Source organism: Chaetodon trifascialis, chromosome 16 (assembly GCF_039877785.1).
Source record: "Chaetodon trifascialis isolate fChaTrf1 chromosome 16, fChaTrf1.hap1, whole genome shotgun sequence".
Lineage (NCBI taxonomy): Eukaryota > Metazoa > Chordata > Actinopteri > Chaetodontiformes > Chaetodontidae > Chaetodon > Chaetodon trifascialis.
The window spans coordinates 4,670,858-4,688,832 of NC_092071.1; the positions used below are offsets into that span (position 1 = coordinate 4,670,858).

Consider the following 17,975-nt stretch of genomic DNA (forward strand, 5'->3'; position numbering starts at 1 on the left):
TCCAGACGAGAGCAGAACATTAAGGAATTTCTGATGGTTTGTTTTCTTTTTGCACGTATGACGTCATTCAAAAATGAGATGTGTGGATTATTCTGCATCATCGTGTGACGAGGTCGAACCACATGACTGATGCACAGAGCCTGAGGCTAGTTTCCTGCAGCCATGTTTGCTTATCGACTTGTAAGCTACTGTAGAAGAGCTGACATCTGACCCCTGACCCCCCTGTGAGGAAAACATCCCCCCTCAGAAGTATTCCCAAACATATGTCCTCCTCCTCCCAGCGTACCTGTCTGTCGGTCCTTCTCCACGCAGTAGCAGCTGTCGTAGAACTCGGTGAAGGTGGTGGCGAGCTCGTACAGGTAGTCGCAGAGCGTGTGGAGCAGCAGGTCGTCCAGGATCTTCTGCAGGATCTCTGGGAAACGGAGGATGCACTTCCCCAGCTTCCACTCCTTCTCGTGGTCCAGCAGGACCTCCGTGGTCTCTGCCGCTTTCCTCAGAGTGGCCTCGTCAATGTTGGCCAGACGAGCTATGGACCTGCAGGAAGTCAGCGACAGCATTCGTGAAGACGTCGCGTATTACGTCAGATAGTCAGCAACAACGGAAATACATGTTGATTATTGAGTTTCAGATGTGTTGGCAGATGTATTTTATGAAACTTTGGACAGAGCCACGCTAGCTGTTTCCCTCTGCTTCTGGTCTTTATGCTAAGCTAATCATTAACTGGCTCCAGATCCAGACCAGCACGCAACAGCAGCATTGATCGTCTCATCTAACTATCAGCAAGAGAGCAGATAAGCGGCTTCTCCAAAATGTAGAACTATTATTCAAAATGTGTTATGTGCTTTAACGTGGACGTGATTACGGTATTAAGAGATTAGCAAATGCTTCAGGTTTGGAGAACGACCTGTTACTGATACAAAAGTATTTAGAAATGACCAATGAGTGAAGAAAACAGAGGTCATTTTCACTAAAGATCATAAAAAACAAACCTCAGCGGTAAGAAGGTAATGATGTGTGTTACTGTGCTGATTACAGAGTTAAGTCCATGAATACTGTGGAAAAATGACCTTGATATTACCTAATTATCATGAACACATCACCCTGTTATTACTTTGCTATAAAGAGCGGTAATTTAAGGATCGAGCTACAAGCAAGTTGACTTTTCTTGCCCAAGTCATCAGACGGCGTTGGCGTAGCAGCAGATCGAGGTACAGTCAGTGCGTCCGTCTCCAGCGTTTACCACCAGACTGCTCCTTTTGTTCCAGACAAAAAGGGACTCAGACTGTGACACAGCTGCCTTTCATGTCACCGTCTCTGTGATAGCAAAGAGGTTTGCCTGCGTTCTAAACTCGAGGTTCATCTGCCGCAGATCAAACCAACAACAACAACAACATGCATTCAAGCCTCGAAAGCGGCTCAGTGCACAACATATTAAAGAGGAGGCACGCAGAGCGAACGCCTGAGGTTAAACTGATTTAAACTGAATTTAAACACATCGTCGCTGCTTAAATACGATGATTGGCTGCTTTTCTCTGTTTTATGTGATTCTAAATGACGAGTTTTGAACCGTTGGTCACACAGAGGTTATCAGTGGACGTCACACTGGGGAAATTTTATTATAACACGACCAATACTAAATTTCTCATGTTTTTTTAACACAAGCAAATAAGGAAAACAAACCTTTTTCATAGCTTAAATTATTACTATTGCTTCTAAACTACCTCAAACACACAGTTTATTTGCTATTTTCAACTGAAATTTCTTGTTGCTTATTTGCCAAAATACATCGATATCAATATTTTCTTTCCCCGTGTTATCTCTGATATCAAACACAGGGTTTTCCTGGTTCGAGAGGTGGTGCCTGATTGTGCTTATCTCTGCTTTGCTCCACTTGAATACTGCGACAAGCTGCTCTGATGAACTTCTGCAAAGTGGACGTACAATGTCATCGATCATTCAATCACCTGAGCCGAATCAGACACATCCTCAAGCACCTTAAATGTTAAATACGAGGCCTTGCTGTTAAATGTGGCTCCTCTACTCATTTCCCTCAAGCTTTATAAGCCCAACATTGTGTTTCATAGCAAAGTAGGTATTTATTTCAGGGGAGGTCGGCAGCCTCCACTTCAAAAAAGAAGAAATTTGTCTCTTTTTCTCCTAATTTCTTTGGAGGTTTCCTGGAAAGAACCATGAAATCTGGCACTAATTCCAGGTCAAACAGAGTCAGTGTTCAACCAGTAAACTGCCAGTTAATTAATCCTGACCTTGAGTCTTTCACTCGGCGTACAGGTCATCTGAGCACAAAAACACGGTCAATATGTCTAAATGAGGGCATTCTGTACCAGTCAACGAACACGAAACATGACGTTTCTGATGATAAATGAAGAATGAATAAATATTCATGTGATTTAAATGAAGGAAACTCCTGTGGACGTCAGAAACTGCTCTTAAAAGACAAACTTTCAGAGCATTTTCTCTCTAATTAGGACAAAATGATGTAAATTTCCTACATAGTTTTCACTTTTTTCCCCAAACATTTCACTGGGAAAATACTCATCAGCTCATCCAGAACTGAAATTACCGCTCGCAGCTCGCAGCTCGCAGCTCGCAGCTCGCAGCTACAAGTGGCTGCTGTTCTGCCATTTTTCTATTACGAGCTGTCCATCTGTGTGTCTGTCCTCGGCTCTTCTCTGACACTTGAACATCCACAGCGGGGGGGCGGCCGCCACCAGTGAGCGCTCTATTGACTCAATGCAGGGACATCGAATCCTCTCAGGCGAGACTGCTCAAACCCCCCTCGCTGGGAAAAAAAAGAGAAGATCAATCTTTGCCCGGCACTGCGCCACCCCGAGTCTAACACCTCCAGGGAAGCCGGAGGGGAAGGAGATCAGCGCAGCACTCCGCAGCCGGGGGACGGTCACTCGATACGGGGGATAAGGGGTGAGGAGAAATTGGGTCTCGCTGACTGGAAATACCCAGAAGACTAATCCCTCGCCACAAGCTCCCACAAGGGCCAGTGAGGCTGATCTGATACGGGTAATGAAAGTATACTGGTACTGGTGAGAGGTTCTTTAACAGGACAGAGTGGAGAGGAGGACACAGATGAGGGACAAGTGTGTCCGAGCAACTCAATTTAACTTTGAAGGTACTTTCAGCGTCCCAAAGAGACGAGCCGGGGGGGGTCGTATCGCTGCTCGGTGTCTCGTGTTCCTTGATTAATAGATGACGGCTTTCTTCCGCATCACCATTAACTAATCGATGGCTGTTTGACACTCGACACTGAGGCTTTGATTGGATGCAGTTTCAGCTTCAGTAACATCCCGACACAGTCTGCGGACACACTTTTGTCCCCACGAGAGACAACTTTTCTCTTCTTAAATCTTTATCATTGCCGGGTTTATGCTCTCTAAGGAGTCTACTACATTGCTTACTATGTTATGCTACTGTTAACATTTTAGCCTCTTAGCTTGTCCATGTGCACAGTTAGCATATCGACAGTTAGCATGGAACACTTAGCATCTTCATATGCATACAGTTACTGCTGTAACATGCTTACCTTTAGCATGTTACATGCTAAATGCTTTAAGTATGTTAGCATCAATGTTGAAACACGGCATTAGTGTCAGAGGTGGATGAAAAGTTCATTTTATTCCTGCTCAAAACGCTCGACCTGTAAGGGGCTGACACGCTTTGCTAGCTGGCGTGGCTAAAAGCAGGAGGTGCAGGTTTGAGCTTTGTCTGCTTCTTTGTCAAACAGCCAGTCAGTTCAGTTGATTCATTCATTCATTCATAAATCAAAGCTGAACCTCGGCTGGTGGTTCAGCATATTTGGTGGAATGTTTGAGAAGTTCAGTACTGAACTTTCGCAGCAGTGCAGAAGCAGAAACCCCCTTCAGTCATGACATGAAGACGACAGCGGACCCTCACCTGATGCGGGTGAAGGCGTAGAGGAGGTATGCCGCCGTGTTGCCCCGGTCATCCAGCATCTTGTCGAACGAGAAGACGTAGTCGTTGATGCGGTTGTGGGAGAGGTCGGCGTACTTGATGCAGCCAAAAGCGACGGACCTCTGGGCCTTGGTCAGCTCCTCTGGGGTCAGGACCTGCAGAAAGACGGCTTCAGTTTCATTTCATAAAGCAGATGTATTAACGACAGATATGGAGCTGTCTATCTTTTCCAATCACCATTCCCCCTTTCCAACGCTCTTTAGGCATTAAATATTCTGATAACTCTGTAGCTTTTATCAGCTTGTAATTACTGCAGGCAGCACTTCACCTTATGCTTCTCATAGTAAAACCAGTGAGTTGAATTTAATCCAAATAATGAATCTAATTCGCTAACTTCAGGCGAAGATTAAATTGACTTATTAAGTCGTGGCCTTCCCTCGAATCTGACTGTGACGTGTCTGACACCACAGGGAGCGAACGGAGTGAGGAGGAAGATTATGCAGAACATTTTATGATCTCACTCGATTGGAAAACTAAAATTTCCAGCCAAGCAGAGCGTGACGGACCGAGGGAGCGACATAACAAAGAATGACAGGCCAAAGAATGACAGAACAGAACCGACACGACAGGAAACAAAGGCACGGACGATAACATGATGCATTATTATATAAGAGAATGATAACAGAAAAGAGCACGTGACAGGACAATGCATCACATAGTGGAGTCTGGTACTGCTGATAGATTGATTAGGATCTACTGTTTTTACTGTTGTGACGTCCTAAATGAACGTCTTTGGCTTCTGGACAGCTGGTTGGACAAACAAGCTTTATGAAGACGTCACTGTGGACTCTGGGAACCGGTGACGGGCATTTCCTGTTATTATACAGACTGAATGATTAAACGAAAATCAATCTACAGACTAATCAAACGGACTCCAAACTGGGAGCGTATAGGCGCCGCAGCGAGGAGCAGAAAAGCTGATTTCATTTACAAACTAATAAGACAGCTCCAGCGCGAGCGGAGCGATCAATATTCAGGTTAGCGAGATTTATTCACACGCCGACACACGTGAAGTCAGTCGGACAGATTTTTGACAGGGAAGGAAGTAAAAAGCTGAAGCTCATTAATCAATCAGTCAAATCCAAACTATGAGGAACACGTCCTGCTCTTCAGCTCGCTGTCAAACAGCCGGAGGGTCCCGAGTCCTCAGCGAGTAAAGACACCGAGACTAAAGAGCGTCCACGCAAACAGACACCGAGCTCATGTCCTTCATGATGTTAAATTAAATTCAACTCTTTTGTTCCCAGTTTACACAGAACTGCTGCTAAAAATTCAATCAATTCATGCATCAGAGGGAGATGTGGAGGAAATTTGTTGGCTGAAAGACGCTCAAGAAGCACTCAGTTAATCAATACTGAAAATAACTATTAGTCAAAGCGAGAGCTGCAACGAACAATTATTTTCATTATCGATCATTCGTCCGGACTCATTGTTCAGACAATTACAGTCAGAACAAAAAAGATGAGGCCTTCACAATTAAAAATTAAAAAATAAATTTTGTTCAATGGTATTTGATTTATTCTTTTATTTTATTATTATTATTTTTATTCTTTTTTTTATTGTTTTGATATTTCAAATTTATCTCCTGTGTTTCCTCAGTATGCACTTCATCATGATGTAACTTGTGTGAGTTTGTGATCTTATGTGTGGGTGTGTGTGTATTTTATTTATCTTCGATTGTAAAGCACGTTGTGCTACATTTTCTTATGTTTGAAAAGTGCTATACAAATAAAATTATTATTAGCATGATTATTATTATTAAAGTATTCAGTTTCGTATCACATACAAAGCAGCAAATCCTGTCATGAGAAGCTGCAACCACGTGTCCATTTACCTTGATAAATAACTGAATAAAAAAAATTATTTGGGAACATTTTGACTGTTTGACAGTCCTGTCCATAAGAAGGACTGAGGACAGAACAGGACACAGAAGTATGAGACACATAAATCAAACAAAGAGGACAGAAGTAAATAATTGAAGACGCAAGAACAGAAGCGAGTAACGGGAGGCGACTGGAGAAAAGAAACATTAGCAGCAGCAGCGTTGCAGACGGAGGTTCAAGGAGGCCAGGGTTGGGGTTTGTTTTAATGAGGCAGGGTTAGCAGATGGCAGACGTGGGCACCGACCCAGACTGAGAGCAGAGCGCCAGGCGAGAAGGGCCTGCAGGGAAACGGCGCTGGCACCAGTTTCCCACAACCCCCTCAGCATTAAAATCACTGCAGTTCAACTGGAAGTTACTGACTGTTTACACTGCAGCAACACTCCAGATAATACTTAACCAGGTCAGGTTCTGTTGTTTCTTCCCCATTTTTACCCCCCTGCAAGTTTAATTTCAGATACAAACCCCTCAACAGCACAAGTTGCTCAAATTAGCAGAAAAGTCAGCGTCTGCCATGAGAGGCAAAGGGGAAACAAGAGCTAACAATAGGAAAAGGCTCGTCAGCAGATGTTTTCTGGCTTCAATCTGGAGGCGAGGTGGAACAACCTGAGGTCAGGAGGTGAAAAATAACATTTCCTACAAGCCAGCGCACGTTTCTTTTAACGAGGCGAGCCAGTGATGAAGAGCGCTGCAGCAGCACACGCTCATCAAGCTCTGCCTGGATGAGGATCAGCTGCAGAGGAAGTGACTGCGCTGAAACCCGAGAGAGGTTTGTGATGAAGATTTCACGAGCTGAAGGTCAGGCTGAGACGCCTCGGCCACGCAGAGCTCAGCTCGAGGAAGGAAGAAATCTGACTGTATGACGTCTTCAAAACATCTTCAGCCCGGCGTCTGACTTACAGTCCGATAATGAGTTCAAGCAAGAAGCACCCAAGAACGGATGAGAAGAAGACACTGGACTGCTCTGAGTCCTGGTCTGAGTCCCCCTGAAGGTCTGAGACGGCACCCATCGAACCTGAGAGAGCTGGACCAGTTTGCTCAAGAAGACTGAGCCAAGCCACCGGTGGAGGAGTGTAGAAAGCACATTCAGGCTTTGACCTGGCTGCTTTTCACTGTTTCCCATCACTGTAAATGAAATGTCTTTGGGTTTTGGATGAAGACAGTTTGAGGATATCTGAGGATGTCTTTGGAAACTTGATAGTGGAAGCGCCATTTCCAGGCATTTCCACTAGATTGACCAAAAAGACACATTCTGATCTGGTTTCTTTGTCTTTAAATCAGCTGATTGTCCAGAAAATGTCCAACCAGCGTACTTCCCGCGGCCATGACAGGAGCAGCCTGAACTACACATTCAAGGTATTTGTATTTTATGCAGCTTTAAATCTGCACTTTGTCTGACAGCTTTACTTCCTGATTACAAGCTCCCTGTCCTTCTTGTCCTGCAGAAACCACTTATCTCCAAACGTGTTGATTTTGACTGTTTGTGATAAACTGAAGGATGATGTGTTCTGCTACTTCAAAAGCCAAATAAACTCTTTAAAAAGCTTCTTGCATCAGCTGGAAAAAGCACCATCACAAAGCTGAAGCAGGCTGTTTTTCTGAGCTCATGACTTGACTTTTTGGAGATACGTGGTTCTCACAGGACATCAGCACACAAACATATGAAGATCTTATACAATATGATGCATTGCTGTGGAATAAACTAGCCAACAGTGTAGAAGCAGCTAAAATTAGCTACAGCAATTCAAAATAATACTATTTTTACACTCCTAATGTACATATATTTAGTTGATCTCCTTGTGATTCTTGCTATTATTGCTGTCTGTAACATCTTAATTCCCCCTGAGTACTTTTACTTTTGATACTTAAAGTACATTTTGTGGACAATACTTACATAAGTTCACTTAAACAAGGTTTTGAATGCTTTTACTTGAGAAAAGGATCTGAAGACTTCTTCCACTGCTGATGAAGCCAATATATTGTATGTTATGATTCAGTGCTGTTAATCATTTGCCTGATCCATTTCCAAACAGTTCAGTCTGAGTTTTTCTCTTTTCTTTCTCCAATCTGAGGGAGACCGACGTGTGTCCAGCAACGAAAAACAAAAACAAAAACAGACAGAGGAGGCATCGGCGTGGCTGCAGACACGAGGAGGTTCCAGCTCACAAAGGATGACCATGATGAAAAGATGGAGGGGATGAAGAGAAGAGTGTATGATCAAGAGACCGCACACGCTTGGGTCCTCCTCAGAGCTCAGCAGCCAATAGAAACGCCGCCGGTGGCGTCGTTCCACATTTCAGCCGCGGCCGTCTCCAGACGTGATCAGAAAGATCCGGCGAGACACATTAATGGCTACTGTCGAGTGAGGCAGTCATTACTGTAAAATAAGCCTCGTCATTCAGGGTGAACAGAAAGCCGGCGCAAAGCGGAAATAATGAGCTGCTCGCTGGACCGGCTCCTTCCCGCTAAATGGCTGCTTATCAAAGATTCAACATTTGACACAAAATATTGATAGGAGATGATTTTAATACAAGCTCAAATAATGTGAAAGACTCGACCAGAAACGATTCCCGCGGAGTCTAATGAGGGAGGGTTTCACAGAGCTTTACCAGCTATTCTGAGGAGAAATTAGAGAAGCAAAGCAGGCTTCCTACAGAAGATTAAATATGAAGCAGCAGGTCGGAAATAAAACACGTCGGGAAGCTTTCAGGAAGTTCAGCATTCACCTCAGACACGTGAAAGCATTAAAACACAACTCCTGCGGTGCTGCGGCCGTTTGTCTTTTCCGAAGTTTAAACCTCGTCGGTGTCAACGTGCCGTTCACAGGCCAAAATAAAGAACATCTCACTCTTTATTCACAACCGTCGCACTCAAAGTCAGCACGATTCGTCCTCCTGGGAACATGAATATGAGTAATGACACTAATATATTTAACCAGAATGCTGAGCTTGTTCTGTGTTCCACATGGGCTACTACTGATTTTCCTGATTGGTTTTCATTTTTAAAGGGACTCTTGAACCTCTGATCGCACCCAACAGAACATCCGTGATGTGCGTCACATCCACAGACTGAAACATGGACGTCGTCTCCATGACGTCAGCCACAGGTTTCTGAGGAGCCACCGTGAAGCTCAGTGACGGCGGCTCCGGCCGTCGCCATCGCGGCAGTGCCTGACTCCACCAAACGACCAGCTAATCCGACAATGGGCAAAGAGGTGGAGTGTGGGTGGAGCTGAGATGGGCCAAATGAAGCCTGGTTGCTGAACATGGCCACAATTATGCAGAACTTTAAGCCTCATTGTGTATTACATAAGATTCACCTCAGTATAATATTATCACGAATGGGGAAAATAACTGTAGAGACCAAAAAACGTTTTCTGCTCCAAGCTGTAAACATGTTTATTTCTTATATGGGGGGTCTACGGGGAATGACTCGCGAGGCCCTCAGTAAGACTTGATGTGGGCATCATTTATAAAACATCCTCGGATTTAAATGTTAAGATCTCTATAGAGTGTGTGCGTATAATGTGTGCTGTTTAACTCTCACGTTGTCAACCTGAAGCTACTTTCTTTAAGACTTTCTTTAATGTGGATTATAAAATTGTACTCATGTATTTCCACCTTAAAGCTAGAGCTCCCACACCATAATACTGCACCACCTTTACTCTCTGACTTCACCTTCTGTCCGTGTCTGCCTCCTGCTAAAGGGTCGATAAAGGGTCTAACCAGCCGCCGTGCAGACAGATTTGGTTCAATTATGTTCTGATCATTATTTTCATCATTGTAATTCCTTTTCTTATTAGTGTTGTTGTCTTTCCCTGTTTGGAAAAAGCTTGTAAGTAAAGACTAATCTGCCCAATCTTTTAAGTGCACCTCACAGCCTTCATCAACAAACGCTCCCTCTGCCGCGGATAGTTGACAAAACACGGCGTCACTTCTCACGGGGGCCGTTTCCTCATTAGAAAGTGGTTCTAACCTCTATTATCCAGATGCTAATATCTTAAAATGTGGACAAATAAAACCAAAACCGCCTGCGTGGGTCGAGAAAATGAACCGACACGTAAACAGTGATTTCTCCCATGCGTGGTCTCAACTTTGCTTTGAACCCACTTAAATGCACTCATTCACCGGGTGTCCAATTTAGGAGACAGCAAACGTGTCCTGAGCAGAGGACAACTGTTTTATGATGGAAAAGTAAAAGCTCCTGTGGAGGGTACGTGAGGGACAAGGTCAGCGGGGGGACGGCCTCACCTTGTCTCTCTCCTTCTCTTTCAGCTTGTCCATGGACCTCTTCAGTCCCTCGTCCAGCAGGTCCATCAGCCTCACCGTGTCTCCAGACCGGGTCTTAAACTTCTTCCTGGGCGACAAGCACAAACTTCAGTGAGAGGAGGCGGCGACTGATGAACTCTTTCAGTACAGAAACAAACAAACTGGGAAACAAAGGAAATAATTATGAGCCTGTATCGAGTCAGACGCCTCAACATCCCCGAACAGAACTTTGCAGCAGGTAGCGAGGTTAGACGTTCTGTCGACAGTAATTAACATGACAACAAACTATTAGATTACTTCAGCTCGCCGAGGCCTCGGGGCGATGCATTTTGCACAATCAAGCAAATCAGATGAGCATTACAAGCAGAACAAGAGCCAAAAATTTAATAACCCCCCTTTCTTCTCTGTTTACTTGCAGCTATAAGACCCCCCTCCTGTGGCTGCGTTAAGCCCTTATTGTCTGGATGAGCGATTATGAAAACAGCATGATAAATTTCTAATGGAGGCTGGAGTCACGCAGACACTGTGGGGCCAATTTACACCCCCTCAGGTTACTGTGGGGCGTTCGCCGGCACGTTCGTTAGGGCGTCGGCGAGGCGTAACCTCAACCTCCCGCTTGGTCTCGGCTCTTCTTCTCTGGACGACTGATCGGGACAAAACAACTCGTGACATCACAGAGCCTGCTCACCTGTCGGCCACACACCAATCACTGCTTTCTATTACAGGAAATAAACAATACACAAGGAAGATGTGGTCTGGTATACACACTGGAAGCACAAATAAATGAACTGCCATGACTGTGACGTGAAGAACGAGAGAAGAAGAAAGATGGGAATGAGGAGGAGGAGAAGGAGAAGGAAGAGGAGGGAGGCTGAGAAGAAGAACAAGTAAAATAGGACTGAAAACGGAAGAAAAAGTGGAATGAGAAGAGGAGGAGAAGAAGATGAGGAAGGAAAGGGGAGGTGAAGATAAGGAGAGGAAGGAGGAGGTGGTGAGGGAAACATGGACGTGGAATATGCAGAAGAAGGAGAGGAAGGAGAAAGAGGGAAGGAGAAAGAGGAAAGGAGGAATCAGAAGCAGAAAACAAGGAAGACGAGGAGAGAAGGAAAGGATCAGAAAGAGAAAGTGGACGAAGAAGAGGAGGAAGCTGAAAACGAAGAACACAAAGAAAAGAGTACAAAGAATATGAACAAGAAGAAGAAGATGAAGAATACAACAAAGAAGAAGAAAACAAAGAAGAACATGAAGAAGAAGGTGAAGAAGAAGACAAAGGAGAACCACCACCACGGCCAAAGAGTCCACAGAATGAAACATCAGACGCTCCTTCACAAATCCAACTCGAATCTAACTTCAGTCCTCGTCCGGCCTCAAATCTCAATGTCAAGCCGTCTTTCAACCGCAGCTTCAGCGGTGAGTCCGGCACCGTCGCCTCTAACTGGCTCTCATTAGCGGCCGTTTGGCCAGTCGAGCATGCTGAGTGGAGGAATTCAGTCCGTTCAGCCGAGCTAATCAGTCATTTCAACCATTTCTTCCTCGTTTTTAATCCCTGAAAAGCTCTGCAAAATGCTAATCAATCTGTCTGTTCTCGATTTGAATTTCAAACATCTGATTAGCGGAGGTCTGCTGTGGAGAGCCTGTAACTCTGACGCATTCGTGTTCAGCTTCGACAGAATGTTTGACGCAGAGGAGTACGACGTAGAGGAAATTGATCTTGTTTATTCTGCTTTCAAGCATCTCTAAAATCCAATATTCATCTGCAACTTTTAATTACCGTTGTCCACCCACTGCAAAACTTTTCTTCTCCCTCCTCTTCCTCGCATGCTGAGTAATAACGGCTCTGCATCCTTGTTTAACTGTAGTTCAAATACTGACTGTCTGGCCGTATATTGTCCTTTTTATTGTCAATGTAGTAAAGCTGTGTTTGGATATGTGATAATAAATACGATAAAGACATGAAGCGGTGCTGGTAAAGATACAGCGAAGGACATCCAGATGATTAGAGTGAGGAGCTGCTCGTCTCTGCTGCTGCTCTGATGACGGTGATTTGGAGTCGTGTTAAACTGTTAGTCTGCAGACGGATAAAACACTCACTCCTTTAATGCTCTGAGTCGACTGTCAGGGTCAGCGCCTCCATATTTAACCATTTAACATCCACCAGCCTTTACTGACTGGGTTGTGGATGCAGGAACAAATGGAGATTATAAGAAGCCAGGAGACAGTTAGCTTAGCTTAGCATAATGACTGGGAGCAGGGGGAAACGGTTAGCCGTCCGGGGCTCTCTGCCATCTGCACCGTCAAACGATCCATCTCCACTCACTTGTCTTCGCCCAGCACCACTCCAAAGCCTGCGTGCTCCACCCGGATCACCTGGGGGTTGTACCAGCCAATCATCTGAGCCGCAGCAAACACCACCTGGAAGTGTGTGCCCTAAAAGAGAAAACACAAACACGTTCAGTGACACACAGCACAGTGTATTTCACTGTGTAATGACAATAAACCAGAACCTTGAACACTGAACATCAAGTGCAGCTCAGTCTGATGGGAAAATCCTTGGTTTTGCAGATATTTGGTCATTAAGTTAGGCGCAAATTTAAACTTTGACTGATGGTGTAATTTCACACAAGACCTCAAATGTGAACCTCATGGTGGCGCTAGAGGACAAGTCTGAGAATCACCAAAGTCTTTAGGATTCATGTGTGTCAAAACTTGGACAACCTGAACATCATTCGTCCCTTTCAGCAGCACATCACTGCTCCTGGTAAATGAACCTTCCTCAGCTTTAGCTTCAGTCAGACTGCAGACTCTGAGCCCCTCCCTCTCTTCCCTCCCTCCCTCCCTCCCTCCCTCCTGCCGCTTGTGTCTGCTGAGGATGATGATGATGATGATGTCTTCATAACCACCATCCTAAAGCCAGCCTGCTGTCGGAGACATCTTATAGTTTTCAGCCTCCAACAGGTGCACGAAGCGCCAAATGATGACTTCTGGAGATGATGTGATTGAGCTCAGTTAAGTTTTAAATCTTGATGTGACAGATATTGTCTGCGGAGGCGAATCTCTGTCTGCAGGAGACCAGCCGACACTTCGACTACTCTTCATAACGCAGCTCGTGTCTGAAACACTGAAGTGTTAAACTTTGTTAAAACTTCTCCTCAATGCCACCACAGTCAAAAACTGCTGAAATTAAAGGATATTTTCTGTTGCAGAGTACTGAAACAGAGGGTCCCTCTGCTCCCTATTAGATTTATTTTTTGTCCAGCTCCTCTTTCTGTGCACTCCGTCAGCCATGTTTGCCAGCCTTCTCCTCCCTCCACCCACCTGTCCGCTGTCAGTGATGTAGATGATGATGTCGCCTTTCTCCTCAAAGAGTCTCTGGTGCAGGGCTGCGAGGTCCGACGTGTCGTAGGTGTAGCCGCCGTCAGACTTGACGATGGTGAGGGGGATGGACTGACCGGGGGCGAAGACGATCTTACGACCCTCGTCCAGCTGCACAAAGCCTGAGGAATGACAAAGAAGGAAGGGAAAGATGGATGGATGAGTGAGGATGGTACACAGGGGAGGGAGGGAAGAGTGGGATGGATGAGAGAAATTGTAAAAAAATATATAGTTTTCAGAGAGAAATGAGAGTGATTGGAGGAGGAAAAGGAGAAAGAGGAGGTAATGAGTGAAATGGAGAATGAAGAAAGTGCCGGAAAAAAGAGAGTTGAGGGTAAAAGGGAGGAAATTAGACCAAAAAGGAAACACTAGAACAAGAAAGACTGAAGGACATTCATGGGACAACACTGCCCTCTGGTGGTCAGAACAGGAAACAACAGACTGCAATTTCAAAGGATGCCAAAATATTGAACGTTGAGGATTATGAGAGTGTATTAGTGGATCAAAAATTAATCAAAATGGCAAATAAAAGGATCTGTTCCCGTCTCCGCTGCGCACTGACCTTTCTCCTCAAACTCCTTCACCACCTCCGTCATCTTGTCCTGATAGTAGGACTCCCCTCTCTCGATGATCGTGACGTCCAGGCAGTCGTAAACCTTCTGAAACTCTGAAACACAAACAGTCGGCATCTAAGTTCTCCGTTTTTAAGACCCTTCCCGTCAGGAAGTTGTTTAATTCCTGTTGACAGAGCCGCACATGCAGAGTATCAGCAGCTTTGTGTGTGTTAATGAGGATCTTTCCTTTAATATTACAGACTCATAAACTTTTCTACCTTTCCGGGAAACATCACAGATGAGGTTCCAGGCTTTCATGAAGTCGGGCTCTTTGCTCTGCAGCTTGACAACACACTGATAGGCTCGCTTCTTGAAGTCTTCGTCCTCGTCAAAACGCTTCTTCGACTCCTGGTTGAGGGAAGAGGAAGAGCAGGAGGAGGAGGAGGAGGAGGGGGGAAGAGAGAGAGAGAACAGAAGACAAAAAAAAGTAGATGTGAAAAGTAAATGAGGTGTGGAGAGAAATGGGGGAAGATGATAGAAGAGAGAACAGACGATGTCGTCGTTTATTCGTCTTCAGCGTTCACACAATGTACGCACACCACACTGCAGGCACACAATACCTGTGCATCAACTGACAGTGAATTTCATTAGATTGACTTTCTGTAATTGATATTAACTGTCTTTCATTGTTTATTTACGTCATTTATCAAACCATTTCCCCTCTGCACACACTTCAGGTCAATTTGCATTTAATGGTTTCATCTAAAATTGATTGTTTTAGTTCCCCAAACCTACTGAGTGACTGCACCTGCAGCTGTGAGTTACAGTGAGCCGCAGTAGAAAACAGAGAAACAGAAACTGACTTTGTAGAAGGCCTGCAGGTCACCGATGGGCGGGGAGATGGTCAGGTAGTTTGGGAACTTATCCTGCAGGTGGGCGATCAGCATACCAAACTGGGTCCCCCAGTCTCCCACGTGGTTCAACCTGAGAATGACACAGATTGTTACTGTGGGTAGTCCTGATCTCCAGTGTTAGCACATTAGCATGATGGATGTGTCAATGCTACATGCTGCTTGTTACAAGCTAACCGTTAACATGCATACAGTTAGCGTTGCAACACACTAACATGTTAACTGTCATGTCAGTTAACGTCCAATGTATTCTATATCTTAATGCTAACTGCAGGTATATCAGCATGCTAACACTGATGGTGCTTTAGGTTGACAGGTGGAGCGCTAATATGCTAAAATGATTACTGCTACATGCTAAAGCAGTTAACGACTAACAGCTGTTACCATGCATACTGATGCAAGCTGTAGGGGTGTGCTTTAGATTATTATTATCATTATATTAATGTAACATTAGCTGTGCTAGCATGCTGATATGCTAACATAAACCTTTAACTCAAGCTGAGTCTTAATTGCTGTAAGGCTATAATGTTCATTATAGCAGCATTAATTTGACTTTAACTCTTGTTCCTTCAGTTAAGACAAACTGAACATTTTGTCTGCATTACATTTCCTTCAACACTTATTTGTTGCTGTAAATCAGTCGCGTATAAACGTGGTGCCCAGCAGACGTGGCTGGTTTCAGACGCAGCAGGCTTCGTGAACGGCGACTGCTCTGACCTGAGAACGTCGTAGCCCAGAAACTCGAAGAGCCGACACGTGCTCTCCCCGATGATGGTGGAGCGCAGGTGGCCCACGTGCATCTCTTTGGCAATGTTGGGAGAGGAGAAGTCCACCACCACCTGGGCAACACACACACACACACACACACACACACACACACACACACACACACACACACACACACACACACACACACACACACACACACACACACACACACACACACACACACACACACACACACACACACACACACACACACACACACACAAGTCCATAAAAGTTGGGACGCTGTGCTCAAGCATTTAAGCAATCAAGGAAGTGGACGAGGCTTAACATCAAATATATCGTCTCTGCACTGAGCATATGTCAAAAACGATTAGCAGGCTATCACACTGTGTTTCAGGGTTGTATATCTGTATGTGGCTACATGCTACATGCGACGAACCCTCTTCCTGGAGGCCAGCGGGGGGGGCTTCACTCCGTTTATTAGCAGGTTGCTCAACAGTCTGGACACATACGCCCTCTTCAGGTGGATGTTGATGAACCCTGAAGATATAAATTACAAATACTGTCATGTTTACATGGTTTTTCCTTGTGAAACTCTATAATACGTATACAGGAAGGAGGAAGCAGCGAGGAAATCTCTCCCCGACGCTGCATCCAGCAGTTGAATCAGATGTTTTGTACCTGGTCCAGCGATTTCAGTCCTCTGGATGAGTTCGTTGTCGGGAAGGTTCTGGATGATCCTCTCTGCGATTTCCCTCGGGTTGATTTTCATTCCCTTCGCCTTCAGCATCTGCAGCAGCGCAAAGTCAGAGACGGCTCAGCTTCAAATGATTAAACTGATACAAGAAGCACCAATTTGCTCGCTTTCTATCCCAGAGAGAAGCTTCTCCTGAGCTGCCAGACAGCTGACAGGCACATCCCTGCTGATCTCCGAACAGCTAAACGGTGTGTGTGAAGAACAAAAAGCTTCTAAACATACTCACATCACAACAACCTTGTTAAAAATGGGATATTAAGTCAAAGTGATCTCTGAAGACAAGCCTGTTTATTACTGAAAAGAAAAGGTGTAGAAGGAAAATCAAGGCTAGAAATGTAACCAAAGTCAAGACGTCTGAACAGTTCCAGGATCTGCAGACTCACTGAAAGATTCATTGAACCCGAGTTAAAGAGTCCCTTTCTGTGATCCACAGACAGACTTGGCAGTCTCACCTGGGCCATGGCCATGGCACTGTTGCACTGGTAGTCTCCAAACTTGGCCTGCTGATTGGGCGTGACGGCCAGCGGGGGGTTGTCCAGCTCGGGGCAGGAAGCCCGGATGGCCTCGCCGAAAACCTCCTGGAGCCGCTGGTTGATGTTCGTCATGGACTGAGCGCAGTGAGTCCTCTCCTCCTGCAGGCCCTGAGGACACACAGCAGACCAGCTTCACCAACACAAACATGAGGAGGAAGAGGAGGAAACCACAGGGAAGCTTTGATGAAGAGCTGAATGTATTTAGCCACATTTTGGAGAGATAGTGACTGAACAAACAGGTGCAGGTGGACAGTTGACAAGTTAATTCATGTTGCAGGAGTGATCTGAAAAGTTTGTTTTACAACGTTGTTCTGAGAAAAAAAAAATCTGTATCATTAAGTAATACTTCACACAGTAAGTTTATCAGAGCATTACAACAGTGCACATGACTGATCATGTTTATCAATAAACGAACAGGAGCTGTGTGTGTTCTGAGAAATGAGATTTAGTGTTTTGCAATGTTGTGTTTGCGTGCAGCGTTTTGTGTTTACAGGTAAGAATTTAAAGGGCCAGTGTGTAGAGTTTAGTGGCATCTAGTGGTGAGGCTGCAGACTGCAATCAGCTGAACACCCCTCGCCTCACATTTCACTTCCAAGCATGTACAAGGACCTACGGAGGCTGTGAATCTCGTGAAAAACACAAAAGACAGGGAAGGCACTCTGTCGAGTCAGAGTTTGGTTTGTCCGTTCTGGGCTACTGTAGAAATATGGCTGTGCAACATGGCAGACTATGTGGGAGAGGAGCCACTCCCTCCAGATACAATGAGCTAAAAACCACAACAATTCTTATTTTCAGGTGATTATGCATTAATGAAAACACGATTATGAATATTACGTTCCATTTCTGCCACATTCTGCAGACAGAGCCCCTAAAATCTTACACGCTGGTTCTTTAAAGGTCAGTGTGACTCTTTTCATTGCCAGCGTTTGAATTAAGATGCCGTATCTGCAGTCAGCAGCAGCTGGA

The 17,975-nt window shown here is 45.0% G+C and overlaps 1 protein-coding gene across 3 annotated transcripts in view; it reads right to left on the reverse strand.

The window, feature by feature from the left end:
* Nucleotides 1-17,975, reverse strand: part of rars1 (arginyl-tRNA synthetase 1) — a 448,982-nt gene that overhangs the window by 387,987 nt on the left and 43,020 nt on the right. For all 3 annotated transcript variants that reach the window (XM_070982511.1, XM_070982510.1, XM_070982512.1), the window contains 12 exons: nt 16,929-17,117; nt 16,401-16,509; nt 16,159-16,259; nt 15,708-15,829; nt 14,943-15,063; nt 14,358-14,487; nt 14,088-14,192; nt 13,469-13,647; nt 12,471-12,580; nt 10,136-10,241; nt 3,928-4,100; nt 287-534 (listed from right to left, as the gene is read on the reverse strand). In XM_070982511.1, the coding sequence (XP_070838612.1) occupies nt 287-534; nt 3,928-4,100; nt 10,136-10,241; nt 12,471-12,580; nt 13,469-13,647; nt 14,088-14,192; nt 14,358-14,487; nt 14,943-15,063; nt 15,708-15,829; nt 16,159-16,259; nt 16,401-16,509; nt 16,929-17,117 (1,693 nt within the window). The remainder of the gene's footprint in view (nt 1-286; nt 535-3,927; nt 4,101-10,135; nt 10,242-12,470; nt 12,581-13,468; nt 13,648-14,087; nt 14,193-14,357; nt 14,488-14,942; nt 15,064-15,707; nt 15,830-16,158; nt 16,260-16,400; nt 16,510-16,928; nt 17,118-17,975) is intronic.